Raw genomic sequence first — 13,719 nt, 5'->3', positions numbered from 1 at the left:
TGCCCAAATTTGATGTAGAAATTAACTTGTAACAGAGTATTATTAGACTGTGGCATTGCTCCCTTTTTGTTAAGTAAAAGATCGGAGTATTTCCTCCAACACTGTGCAAATCTGAAACTTATTGTTATGATTAGTACTAGATCTGAATCCAAAAGCATGACTCACAACCACAGATAATAGTGAATAACAAGTCTTTTAATGTTCAAAGGTGAAAACAAGGGGAGGGGTGGTGCGTGGTCCCGGGGTCCAGACGTGGCTTGTGATGTCACCAGTGAGGGCAAGGGTGAAGGTGTCGTGATGTGGCGTCTGCTGCTGCGGCTCGGCGCAGGGAGGTCCGTCTTCTCGAGCGTAATCACTCAGCGAGGAAACACGGGGGGAGCAGGCGGCTAGCAGGCAGGTCCACAGGAAACTACAAGGTTAGCACGGCAATCTGAGGCGAAGTGGGAGAAACACAGAGGTATTAGCCACACAAGCTAATCCACAGGAACAAAATATTGTCAAAATACACAGAGGAGCCAGGATGCAAACAACCACGTATACTGATGAAACGATCTGGCGACGAGCATGAGGGAATCGAGAGGCTTTATAGGAGGTTGATTGCTGGAGCCCTAAGCAGAATTTTATTTTGAGCTGTTATGACTGTTATGAATTAAATTCACCGAGAGACGGCAACATTTTACCTCCATAAAAATAGCGCAAAACTTCTAATGCTAGCATAGATTGATAGGCTATAAACCTGAGCCAACATACGACCACCAACTGGTCAACCAACCACTCCTTTTTCAACAGAGGTGAATGTATATGCAGTTAACAAAACATTCAATAAATTATAATCAGGGCCGCTGGAAAATGTAATCTCCAGTCCACATCTAAACAGAATGATCCTTTTCTCATGATTAGCAGGCTAGCAGCTGGAGTGTTTATGCCACACAGTTTTTCTAACCCTTCATCCGACTACAGCTGCGTGCTGTCAATCATTGCGGCAACGCGTGCAGTGTCAGATTACTCGTCTCTTTGTTTCTCTCTCCTACCTCGGGCTGACTTTGTGCTCTACGCGCGCAGCGATGCGCATCCTTTACACATATGCTGAGAATGCGTCCCCTTGTGCAAAATGGGGGCCCCGTGGATTGTGGGGCCCTACACACAGCGCGTGTTCTGCTTGTAGAGAGAGGCGGCACTGATAATGAGTGTTAAAGTAACGTATGTTTCATGGGTCTGATTGTGAGACTGCAGTCTGACCCACAGTCAGAGCAGGTTCATTACAATTTCTGTAAAAGTTAGTAGATTCGCGCACTGGAAAAAAAGGTGCGGCTGATTTGACCAAGCAAACGTGAACCACGGCTGGATTGACCGCAGTATATTTAGTGACAACCATGGTACGTTTTAACTGTTTGTTTTTTTGGTATAAATGACACATTCAGAAACCAGAAACAGACACAGGGGACATGTCCCCTGCACTTTTCAAAAGGTCGTTTTGGTCCCCTGCAGTTTTTACCGTCCAAAAACAATGTTATGCTATAGTAAACAGAGACACATCAAGCACTAGGACCAAGCGGAAAATGGCCGCTCAAGCTGAAGCCTGTTTCCCTTAGTTTAGACCGCCCACAAGCACCTTGATTGGCTCTGCAGTTTCTTGTGTGATTGGCTGTCCCCGCTGTCACTCCATCTTGCTTGCACACTGGTCTGCTAGTTTCCCAGGAGTACGTATTAATCTGCCACTGTAGGTTGGGTGTTTGTTCTGCCTGGGTCACGTCAGCTAGAAGGATTGTAATATCAGAGGTTTCATTTACATTATCGTTTGAATCGGTGTCAGTGTGCGTATGTGCATGGACATAGACTTCTTTAGAAGTCAAAGCGTAAGTTACTCAAAGAAATGTGTTACACTCATATTGCAACACCTTCACTAAATAAAATGTATTGTTATTATTATTATTATTATTATTATTATTATTATTGTTATTATTATTATTGTTATTATTATAACTGTAGAGCCTCAACAATGCAAAGATTTAAAAAAAGCTTATGTTTAATGCCAAAGAGATGCACTAATGTTCATGTATTATTTTTATGTTGAAAGGCAGCAACTGTTTAAAAAAAACACCAACAATGAAAGATTTAGGGGAAAATACAGTAAAACCTCGGATTACAATTGGGATTTAATACATCCAAACTCATGATAATTGTGAAAATAAGTTTTTTCCTCTATAACCATATCGAAAAAATTGATGATTGTTGCACCCCAAATTGTCCCACTGTCAATGTCATGAATCAATATGTTTTTGTCAGGTGACGGACAGTAGAGATGCAGAAGGAGATACAGGAGGAGAGGCTGGAGGGGGGAGAGCAGGAGAGGCTGGAGAAGATGGAGGAGAAGAGGCTGGAGGCTCACAGATGAGGTTGAAAGAATAAACATAGGTTAGTCATGAGATTAAGCATTGTGACAAATGTTAGGGTGATGATAATCTGTATCAGAGCTTTCAAAGTTCAAACACCATGCATCTATATATTTTGTCAGATGAAAGAAGCAAACTGGCCAGGTACAGTTTTATATGGAGGCCGGTGTACTAAAAAGTCTGTGTAAATGTGTAAATGTATTATTTTATTGGTAAGAAATAGTAGCGACTAAGCAGTGAGTTCATGAGCTGGGTCACTGAGTTGGAGTTAAGTTGACTAACAAGGTGAAACACAGAATTGGGTGATAGTGTTTTGCTACATGCTTCACAACCAGTCAAACCAAAAAGGGAACAGTAAACTTAAAAGTAGCAATAGAAAACTTGAAAAACTACTAGAAAACACAGTTCACTGTGTTTTAGAGTTAGAGTTTCATTAAAAATACTTGTGTCCCCCCCACCTCTGAAATCAAAATTTCGTCCTTGTCACAGACCATACTTACATTGGCGGCTATGACGGCCTTTAACTTCATTATAGCTTCATTATGCTCTTACTGAGTGGTTCCACAGGTGTCGCACTATGTGAACCTTTTCATCAACAGGTTTTTTCCTTTAAAAAAATACATAGAATTAAAACTGCAAGCTGTGATGAAGGGCCCTCGCAGACCCACATGATCGGCGTCCCATGATCATGTGCATGGCGCTCTTAACCCTTGTGCCCTCCTCAAAATTACTACCCTCTTACCACCTTTGTGGCAAAAATGGACATGCACAAAATTAATGCCATTAATCAATCATCAATATTTGTTTCTGCTTTTTTTCCATAAATCACTTAAGCAGCTTCAGACCTACTCAAAACTACCAAACATTCAAACAATTTCAGGATTTTAACCCTTTAAATGCCAGTTTTATTATTTGAATTATTTCATTATTTCCTCAAAAAACATTAAAAAAAATATATATTTTCCATATAATGAGTTGTTGAGGGATTGAGGCACACACACACACACACACACACACACACCCTGGGCCCTGGTAGTCACCCAGCTCCACAATATGACTGCCAAAAATACAAGATTTTCATGCATTGTCCTATAATGGGAAAATGTTTGAATCTGGTGAAATACATTAAAAATGTCAAATATCACTACTTTTCTTCAAAATGACATGCTGACATTACAGAATGCATGGTGATATACTGTAATGGCAGTGAGATTAACAAATGTGGTTTTAATGTAAGTCAATGAGGCATTTTTGGCCATGAAGGTGGTTAGACTAGATAAAAAATACTAATGCAATCAAATAAATTTTGTTTCTAATCTTTGATATATCCAAGACACCACCAAGCCCCATCAGCCTACTACTCATTATATGGAAAATAATACATTTTTAATTAATAATTAATAATAATAATAATAGATAATTAATTATTCAAATAAATAAACTGGCATTTAAAGGGTTAACATCCGGAAAATGATTAAATATTTGATCATTTTGAGCAGGGCTGAAGTTGATTAAGAGATTCAAGCAAAAAAAAAAAAAAAAACAGAAAAAAATATTGATATGAGGATTTATGACAGATTTTTTGCATGTACATTTTTGCCACAAAGGTGGTTAGAGAGAGTATTTGTTACTACATAAAACATACTGATGCAATCAAATTCATTTTTTTTGGTAATCTTTGACATATCCAAGGCTCTAATCACCATCAATTATTACCACTTATTATATGAAAAATATGTAATTATTATTTTGTATTCTTTTGGAGAAAATAATGAAATAATTCAAATAATAAAACTGGCATTCAAATGGTTAAAATCCTGAAAATGACTGAATGTTTGGTTGTTTTGAGTAGGTCTGAAGTTGTTTAAGTGATTTATGAAAAATAAGCAGAAAACAATATTGATGTATGGTGATTTAATGGCATTTCTTTTGTGCGTGTACATTTTTGCCACAAGGGTGATTAGAAGGTAGTAATTTTGAGGAGGGCACAAGGGTTAAGAGCACCATGCACGTGATCGTGGGACGCTGATCATGTGGGTCTGCGAGGGCCCTTCATCACTGCTTGTAGTTTTAATTCTATGTATTTTTTGAGAGAAAAAAAACGTATTGATGATAAGGTTCACATATAGTGCATACCACCTGCTGGTCATTTCTTGCAACTACTTCCAATTGTCACATCCCATATTTCTAATTATTGAGAGCAGACATCACTGTTCACAGTGCGACCTTCAGAAAACTTACTATAGTACTTTAATTTTCAAAACAGACATGGTGCGTTTTAGTCTATGAGCTGCACGTTACCAGTCAATACAATATGCGGTTGCATTTCATTATTTTATTTATTTATCTGTCTCTCATGCATTACTTTATAATCCATGCACCAGCAGAACATTTCAAAAATGAATGAAAGGTTGTTCATTTGATATGAAAAACATTTTTATTGTCATTGAAGGTCATAAAACAAAATCATGTGTGGCACCACTCAGTAAGAGCATAATGAAGCTATAATGAAGCTAAAGGCTGTCATAGCCGCCTATATAAGTATGGTCTGTGATCATAACCCAGTCTCGTCTCGTCTGTCTGTTGCAATTTATTGGTGTTAACATTGCGCTGTCTAAAGGCCAAGGAAAGGCCAAGACATACGCGAGAACCTTTGTTTTGAAGAGCATAGCACAAATGTAACTGATAGAGCACACTAGCCAATCAGAGGCAATGGGGTGCCCAAGGCCCACCCACCAATGGAAAGGAAATATTGAGTGGTAAATTTGTTTTGTCAGTATGAACAAAAAAAACAAGAAATGGAGCCTAATTGGTTATTTCTGGTTTTTGCCCAAAATTAGAAAAACGACCCGTTTCTCGTTTCTGAATGTGTCATTTATACCGAAAAAAACCAAACAGTTAAAACGTACCTTGGTCCTACATGTCACTGGGTGTAATCTGCAAACCCAGGGTTTATTTGCTCAGGATCAGTAATTAATATTTTGTTTTTTTTCCACATCAGATTGGTAAGCTATTACTCAAAAGAAAGTTCATAGAGTGAATTCATTAGGAGTGTCTCTCTTACTAAAATTGTATTCGGCCTCTATACCTAAAGTACTGTTCACCATACCAATAGGCATCAAAATTGTAAAAAAAAAGAAATGTATACCCATAGGTGGTTTTAGGCTCTATATAGGGGTGCTCAAGCACACTTATATTTCATCTCAGCACCTCTAAATAATAGAAAATAATAATTATACATTTTATTCATTATAACCTGCCCCTCTGAAACTATCAAAATAATTTATTCATGTTATTAACCTTATTAATGTGCACTCATTTACATGTCGCACTAGTTTGTTTACTGCGGGCATACAGCTTACATGCTGTGGATGTAGGGCAGGCTATGTGACACGCAGGTGGGGCTCTTCACAGACACATGGAGCACAGTGGGGAAAAGAATGGTAAGGTAATGATAACTTCAGTTGACAACAACTCACTGTGTTATATCTTGCTACGTCTGTCTCTGTTTTGTTTTATTTCAAATATTACATGAATTTTGAGGCAGTAAATATGTTGGTTATGGCCTTTTTAAATTTAATTTGTAGCTCCAAAGAAATTTCTATTTTCTATTTTCTATTTCTATCATTGATGGATTAAGGCTACAATCTGTCAGGTTCAGGTGAAAATAAGGCTTTGATGTTACTTGATTACACTGCCCATAGAGAGATAGGTGGAGAGCAAGAATCAGATGAAAAGTGGACAGGTGGTCAAAACAACACAATAGTGGTATTCAATAAGATAGATGGTGGACAGATTGAAAGAGTGACCTGACTTTGCACGCACAAGTGGAGGCAGCAGGTAAAAGTGCAACTGAAGGGTTTTGCTTAAGATTCTAGTTTGGTGAAAATTAATTGTTATTTTCAACAGACATCCGGAAATGCTCACCCAGCATTAAACGAGATAGAAATCCTCAAGACAACAAGCCATCCTCATATTGTGAGCTTCAAGGACTCGTTCGAAGGTAAGTTTTATTCAAGACACAAGAAAATTCATAGTGCTTCAAGAAATACTATTGCTATTAATGAATTGAAAAATAGTTACAATACTGCAATCAAAAAGTTATTAGGTGCAAACCAAAGTTGTTATCTTTTTATTGATGATCACCGTCTTGTAAAAAAAGCATTTAACAACTTAAAGTGAGTACAGATGTAAATAAAAACAAAACCTCTTATATTATAGCTATCTAATATTGTATTTATTTGGTAGACACAGTTATATTGTGAACATTTTTTTTGTGAAATACTGACAGATTCTTCTATCTACTTTTGTTATAAAGAGAACAACACTTACTATGTGGTGATGGACTACTGTCAGGGGGGGAGCCTTGCTTCAAAGATCAGAGGGAGTCCACCACCACCAGAGTTCGAGGTACAGTTGTCTGAAAAAAGACATATTTCAAATTACACCAGTGATATAATATACGATCCTAAATATTAACCACCTTTGATAATGTTGCTGGCAGCGTATTCACCTTGTGTAACTTGCGTGTATGTGTGTCATGATAGCAAAACATGGTTGGAGAAACCAAAGAAACCTCAGGAAAAAACCTTAGGAAGAACCACAAAGTAGGGAGCCCTCTACTCTCTCCAGCTATCCTAAACGTTCCAAAATTTGTTTTCTAGGTACTTAGCTGGATTGTTGAGATCAGTATGGCTTTGCGAACCATGCATGAAAATGGCTTGACTCACAAACATCTGACACTAGAGGTACAACACATTTACATGATTAAAATATTGTGTGTTTCCACAGAATTTATCCATTAGCTATTTTAAATCATCTTAAATGTGTAAGTCAATTGAGTGTACCCATTTTTCAATACATAGTTTTTTTTTGTGTGAAAATTACAGTATCTTTATTCCTCTTTTCACAGAATGTACTCCTCACTGAATATGGAACAGTGCGCCTGGGCGAATCTGGAAAAATCTACGAAAGGTGCTGTGCTTTTTTTTTGTATTATATACAGTAGACACACACACACACACACACACTGTATTTCGCAGATGGGCTTTATAGCTCAGAAGTCTCTTGTGAATTAGTCTTAGTGCATCAGTGTCTTTTCTTCCTTTTCACTTATCATGTGGCCATGCGCCAAAAAATCTGTATCAAGAGGATTTGTGAGGAGTACCGTTACATCTCTAATGTACTCTTTATACATATGACAGTTTTTGTCTGTTTTTTTCCACACAGTTCAAAACCAACACAGCCAACTTCTCAATCAGATCGACTGGAAAAAGTAAAATTTCTGGCACCAGAAGTCTTCACAGATGGGATGTATGATGCCAAAAGGTAATGCTGAAATTTACTTCAGGCCCCGCCCCACAAAATAACAATAACTATTATTGGTTTAGGTTATCAGAATAAATGAATTATGTGAAACCAGAGGAATACCACTCCCATATACTGACTGTTTAATTCAGATGAGCTTTGACAATGTGAACCAGAAATATTACACAGACATTTTGGCAAATTTTAGCACAACAAGAAAGCAAGTTTTAAAAAAAAAATAATGAAAGAGAAGTGGAAAGTTTGTTTGCTCTGATCAAAGACAGTGTATTACCAGCATATATGTTACATACACCAAATAATTTAACAATCCCATAAATAGTAAAATAAGTCTGTATTTGTGTGTATTTGATGCAGAGAGATGGAATGGATTCATTTAAAAAGAATCCTATACAACTATTACCCCTACTACTACTTCTACTAATAATAATTATTATCATTGTTATAATAATTAGTAAAATTATCAAATTTTTGCTTTATTTTAGTGACATTTGGTCAATGGGATGCATACTCTATGAGCTCTGTACTCAACATTCAGCGGTAAGTTACCTAAAGGTTTGCAAGAGGTTTCTATGGTTTTCACTCAATAAGTAAGGAAAATGTAAAGTACTTCTCTGACATATGTGTGTCTTATGTTGTAGCAAAAAGACTTAACTTTGATGTTGAGTGTACAGCAAAGATTAACTTCATAAACACCAGTAGGGCTGGTCAACAGAAAGACTATATGTTAAAAAAAAAAGTTAAATACCCAGAATGATAATGTGAATATTGAGTATATTCTGGAATAGTATTTCAGTCAGCACCACTTTAGTCTAAGGGCACCTATTTGGATCCAGATTGGACAGATGAAGCTAAAGCAGCCCTGCAGGACATCTGTATTGTTGCAGTAGAGAACCATAAAACATTTCTTTGAAATTATTGCCAAAGGGTGCACCATGTGAACACAAGTGTATCAGACTTGAGTCTCGTAAAGATAAGGTCAGATCCATCAACCTGAAAACTAATATACTAAAACCATTCAACTATAGCTAATATTTCAAGATTTGCTCAACAGGCTATTATAATCTATATTATAATAAGTATAAAAAGTCTTTTCTAACAATACATCTCCCTCAGTTCTCAGCAGAGTCTCCAATTAAGCTCATTACCAAGATAACTGAAGGTCCTAACCCATCTCTCCCAGAGCACTTCTCACCAGAGCTGTGTGAACTACTGAGTGATATTTTCAACATTGACCTTCAATCAAGACCAACTGCCAGCGAGATCCTGGAACGCCCTATAATGATAAGCTGTCTCTCGGAAAAGGTATGAAACTTCTGTAAGTACAGTTGTGAACTCACTCATCGTTTATTTTTATTTTGCATGTCAGCTTTCCATTTAGGGCAAAACAATTCCGCCACGTTTGCATTAGCAGAGTGAGACTCCATCTAACCTAGCATAACCTGATTCAAAGCTTTGGGTATTCTGTTGTATTAAAGACATATCTGATAACTTTTTACAACATTTCATCACTTTCAGGGCATTGTGATCTCGTCACTGAATGGGAGAGACTGTAATTGGATTATTTTATTCTAATTTTGACTGGAAATGTGTAGTTACTTACTAATTATAATGTCTTCCTCTTTTGATCAACTGGAGCTTTAAAGAGCACCTGAGCACTAGACTAAACAGTGTGTTGCACTAAAGAACATTTTGAGAGCATAACAAAAAAATCAAAAACAAGTTTTTTAGGGTTAGGCTTAAGTTGCTGTATAATTGTATAACTCTGTCTTTTTTATGATAGAGCAAAAGAGCTGTGAAGGACCTCCAGACCAAGTTGGACAATCTAAGGCAAGTAGCAGACAGTTTGGAACGTGTGCATCAGGTCACCACCATCGGCAGTCTGGCAGGAGGAGTGATTGGAGCAGCAGGAGGGATCACATCCATAGTGGGCCTTATACTGGCCCCTTTCACTTTGGGAGCTCTTATTGTCACTGGGGTTGGAATAGGAGTGAGTGTAGCTGGTGGGCTCACTGCTGGTGCTTCCAATATCACTAATATGGTCAATCAGTCTTCAGACCGCAAAGCTGTTCGAAGCATCATTAAAGAGTTTGAAGAGAGGATTAATGCAGTTGTCACCTGGCTCCAGGAGATTACAAACAGTTTAGAGGCAATCCAGGGCAAATGTGACTCAGCTGACACACTTGACACTGAGGGTAACCAGTTCAATAAAGACAACCTGGCCAGACTTGGCTCCAGAGCAGGGAGGGGCCTAGGAGGCATTGCTGAGCTGATTCGACTTGTTCAGGTGATGAACATTGGCAGAATTGCAGCACAAACTTCCAGAGCAGTGCGTGTGGCAGAGGTAGCAACAGGTGTGTTGTCTGGTTTATTTCTGGCAGTGGACATCTTCTTCATTGCCATGGATGCAAAAGAGCTACACCACATAAGAAAGGCTAAGGCAGTAGAGGAAAGAGCCAATGAAAGAGAAGAGGAAGAGGAACCAAGTGATTCAGAGTCTATGACTGAACACAGTGACTTTGCATCCACCTCTGACCAAGATGCACTAGTGGCTAACTCACCAAAGCAAGAGGTTACACCTCAGCCACAGAACCAGGGTTCCCAAAATGATACTGAGATCAGATCTGAGATCATGAAATTTGTCCGATCAATCAGGCAGGCAGCAGACGAATTGCAAAGTGTCTTGGATGAGCTCAAAAAGATCACCTCATCTATTCCTTCACTTCATTCTGAGAGTGAGCTGGAATGGATAGAGTGATGTTGCTTGGTGCAAGTCCTGCATTGCTAACATCTTAAAATCCAAAATTACACAGGAACCTTACTATCGACACATCAGGGGACACACCCTATTTTTTCCCTCTGCTTATGCTCTGCTCTGCTCACGCGCGCTGGTCAAATACAGACATCTTGGTGCATTTCTACCTTAACAGTGATCTAAAAATGTCAGATTTCCACTCGGTCAGAGAAAGTGAAAGTGTGCTGGACTGCTGACAGCTCTGTCTACTAAAGAAAAGTGGAAGTTGCTTTCAATAAATGCATGTCGACACCTATGTAAGTCAACTGAGTCTCATACTAGCCTTGATAATGACAACAATAAATCCAGAAGTGAAATTCTGAGTTTCAAAGATTATTTCAAAGTTCAAATTGTTCTGAGTAAATTCAATCAAAAAACAGTACTGGTCAAATAAGTGACGTTTTCAGTCATTGTATATAATAATGAATACTGTATTATCATGATTTTTGAGCTTTCTACTTGATTTGATTATTAGTAATAACTCTGTTCTTGATAGTAGCAATGCTTATTGTATGGTTACACAATGTATTTCTTTTTCATGATGTTTTACAATGCTAGCAACCTGAAAAATAAGAGATTTGTGGTTGTGGTAGTAGTAAGTTGAAGTATGGTTGTCAGCAATCTGAACCTTGAGTTTATTCTTGTTTAACATGAAAAGGAACATGAAATGCTTGGTGTTTCCTAAATCACTGTAAGCTTCTAATTACCATATGAATCAATATATAATACATAGAAATATTGTAAACACCTGTATTGAAAAATAATAAATTCATCATAAATAACCCTATAAAGCTGTCAATGATATTATAAATGCCTTTTAATGACTTTTTATTTTATTTCAGTATTCTTTGTTTAGTAAGTGGTTGGCTGGTTCTAACTCCCACATAGCTGTAAAATTATCATTTGATACTTATGATTCATGATATGATGGCACAGTGACTCAGTGGCTTGTGCTATACAAGAGGAACGTCTTGGGTTCATGTATTGAAAAGTTCATTTCTGACTGGAGCTGGAGGGGAAATGTACTTTACTTTATGAAAATCACATTACAGAGAGGAGAGGGGGAAAATAAGATGGAGAACCAGAGTCTCTGGTGTGTATTTAGTTCATTTAGAGGTTGACCTGAATTCAAACACATAGACAAGTTAGTGTATGGCTAATGTACATTGAAAAGCTGACTGTTAAGGATGAGAAACACGTATAAAGACTAATGACTCACGGTCAAACTTGCGCAAAACAAAACTTTATTTCACTGGTGATAAACACACCATTAAACAACCACAATTGCTTATCCATTTTAGTAGACTCAGGCAGTGTTGTGCCTGAACGCGTTCAATGAACGATCGTTCATGAACTCGTTCATATTTTGGGCGAACGTTAACTGAACGTACTGTATTTCTGCCTGATGAACGTTATTGTGAACGCGTTCATTCTGGCGTTTGTGAACGGCGCGTTCTTACAGTTTAACTTCGTTCAAGAGAGTGCCAGATTTCCATTGAGCCTTCCAGGCGAAAACCGGCTAAAACACAACGTGAGCAGGCTTTGATGTAGCGGAAAAACACTCTATCTGGCTGTTGTGTATAAAAAAGGACGCTGGACGAGAGGTTTGTGTGACTCGCTATACTTTCGATCAAAACGAAACTTAACTATTTCAGACAGAAACAGCTGCATACCAAACATGCAGTGAGGCATTACCAAACGAACACAGATTAATTCGTCCTGAACAGACACAACACTGGCAACACCAGCCACCACAGAGTCGCACAGCGCATGCGTCATCAATGTGCTAAGCATGGAGACAAAAACAAATGAAGGCTTCACATCTGTTTTTTTATTGTGGTATATCTAAAAAGTTTTGGAGTGATGTTGAATTTCATTTCTTTTATGCTGCTCTCTGTCCATTCTCTTACCCTTAAACGTGTTATTTGCTATGTTAACCCAGAAGATGATGCTCTTGAACACACGACGAACTTTGTTATCCTATGCAAAATGTTTTATTCACAAACAAAAATGAGCAAAATCACTACCTAAATTTGCTCCTTTTCTCCTGGAACTGAGCTCTTTGCTTAAATCTCTGATTTTGTTAAGTAACAAAAAAAGTAATACCTTACTGAGTCATTATGAAAAGTTTTTCCCTGAGGACACTGTCTGAACTATCTATTTATTTATTATTGAATTTTTCCCTCTTTTTTAAAAATTATTTATTTATTTACTTATTTATATATTTTATTTTTAATTTGAACTCTAAAGCACCCGGCTTGCCTTTCAAGGTATGTGCAAGTGAATAAAACATCAAAAGACACGGCAACGGCGAGCCAGAACAGATCCTCTACCACCAAAATTGCATTAACGGCGTACAGTAGTGGCTCCGTTGTCTTCATCTCCCAGCCGCAGCTGGACAACCTGGTTTTGCAGAATATTGTCAAAGAGCTGCAGTTTCAGTGTTAAAACTGATAGAATAATAGCCGTCTGTGGTTCTATATGGGCTGTGGCAATAATTTTGAAAAATAATAGCTCGCATCAACATATTGAAAAAAAAAAGAACTATGAACTAGTTCATTTTTGGAACTGTGAACTTAGTTCAAAATTTTGAATAATGAACTATGAACTGAACTATTTCATTTTAAAATTTGTGAACTGAACTTTGAACTAGTTCGTGTAGAAAGTGAACTTTCCCAACACTGGACTCAGGCACATATGTCCACAGACAAGGTAATGTTTTAAAGTTACCTTGAGTTAAAATTGGGATTTCTCTGGGTTTGAACATTGTTGGAAATATTTGGGATAACGTAAGTACACAGCTCAACAACATACATAACAAAGGTCAAGATGTTTTTTTAACATGCAGAGCTGTTACATTTTATAACTTTAAAGTCCGTGTAAACCAAAATCAGCCATTTTCTTCTAAACACATTAAACGGGTCATAAATGTGTTTACTTAAAACATGTAAAAGCCATTCGGCCATGTAGAATTTAATTTTGGAGCTAGGCTCACATTTCTGTGTTCAGGATTTAATGGGCGGGTCAGAAATCATGCAAATCATGGCCGCGTTACGTAACGCGGCCATTTGATTTGCATAAACCCCGCCCTGCTGCGGAAGTGGTATAAATACATTCAGCGCATCGGCTTCAGCGGTTCTCCCACTCACTCTCCAGTTTCGGATTGCATTGCTTACAATAGTTTGCAGCTAGCTAACCAGCCAACCA

General features: G+C 37.7%; 1 protein-coding gene across 3 annotated transcripts; it reads left to right on the top strand.

Annotated features, from left to right (window-relative positions):
* The first annotated feature begins 202 nt into the window (after nucleotides 1-202).
* On the top strand, nucleotides 203-11,301 carry LOC115568757 (serine/threonine-protein kinase PLK4-like). Of its 3 annotated transcripts, none has more exons than XM_030396328.1 (10): nucleotides 203-416; nucleotides 2,287-2,415; nucleotides 6,303-6,396; nucleotides 6,712-6,803; nucleotides 7,058-7,141; nucleotides 7,306-7,367; nucleotides 7,623-7,721; nucleotides 8,204-8,258; nucleotides 8,835-9,023; nucleotides 9,502-11,301. In XM_030396328.1, exons 4-10 carry the CDS (start codon nucleotides 6,735-6,737, stop codon nucleotides 10,474-10,476), a joined length of 1,533 nt encoding a protein of 510 aa, XP_030252188.1. In that variant the 5' UTR covers nucleotides 203-416; nucleotides 2,287-2,415; nucleotides 6,303-6,396; nucleotides 6,712-6,734; the 3' UTR covers nucleotides 10,477-11,301. The 3 variants fall into 3 exon arrangements, with proteins under 3 accessions (XP_030252188.1, XP_030252189.1, XP_030252187.1); XM_030396329.1 differs by having other exon boundaries at nucleotides 369-457; XM_030396327.1 differs by lacking the exons at nucleotides 203-416; nucleotides 2,287-2,415 and adding an exon at nucleotides 5,806-5,836.
* Nucleotides 11,302-13,719: the final 2,418 nt, after the last annotated feature.

Source organism: Sparus aurata, chromosome 18, assembly GCF_900880675.1.
Source record: "Sparus aurata chromosome 18, fSpaAur1.1, whole genome shotgun sequence".
NCBI classification, from domain to species: Eukaryota; Metazoa; Chordata; class Actinopteri; order Spariformes; family Sparidae; genus Sparus; species Sparus aurata.
Note: the sequence above shows the minus strand (reverse complement) of the source record. Positions and strands in the feature narration are given on the sequence as shown.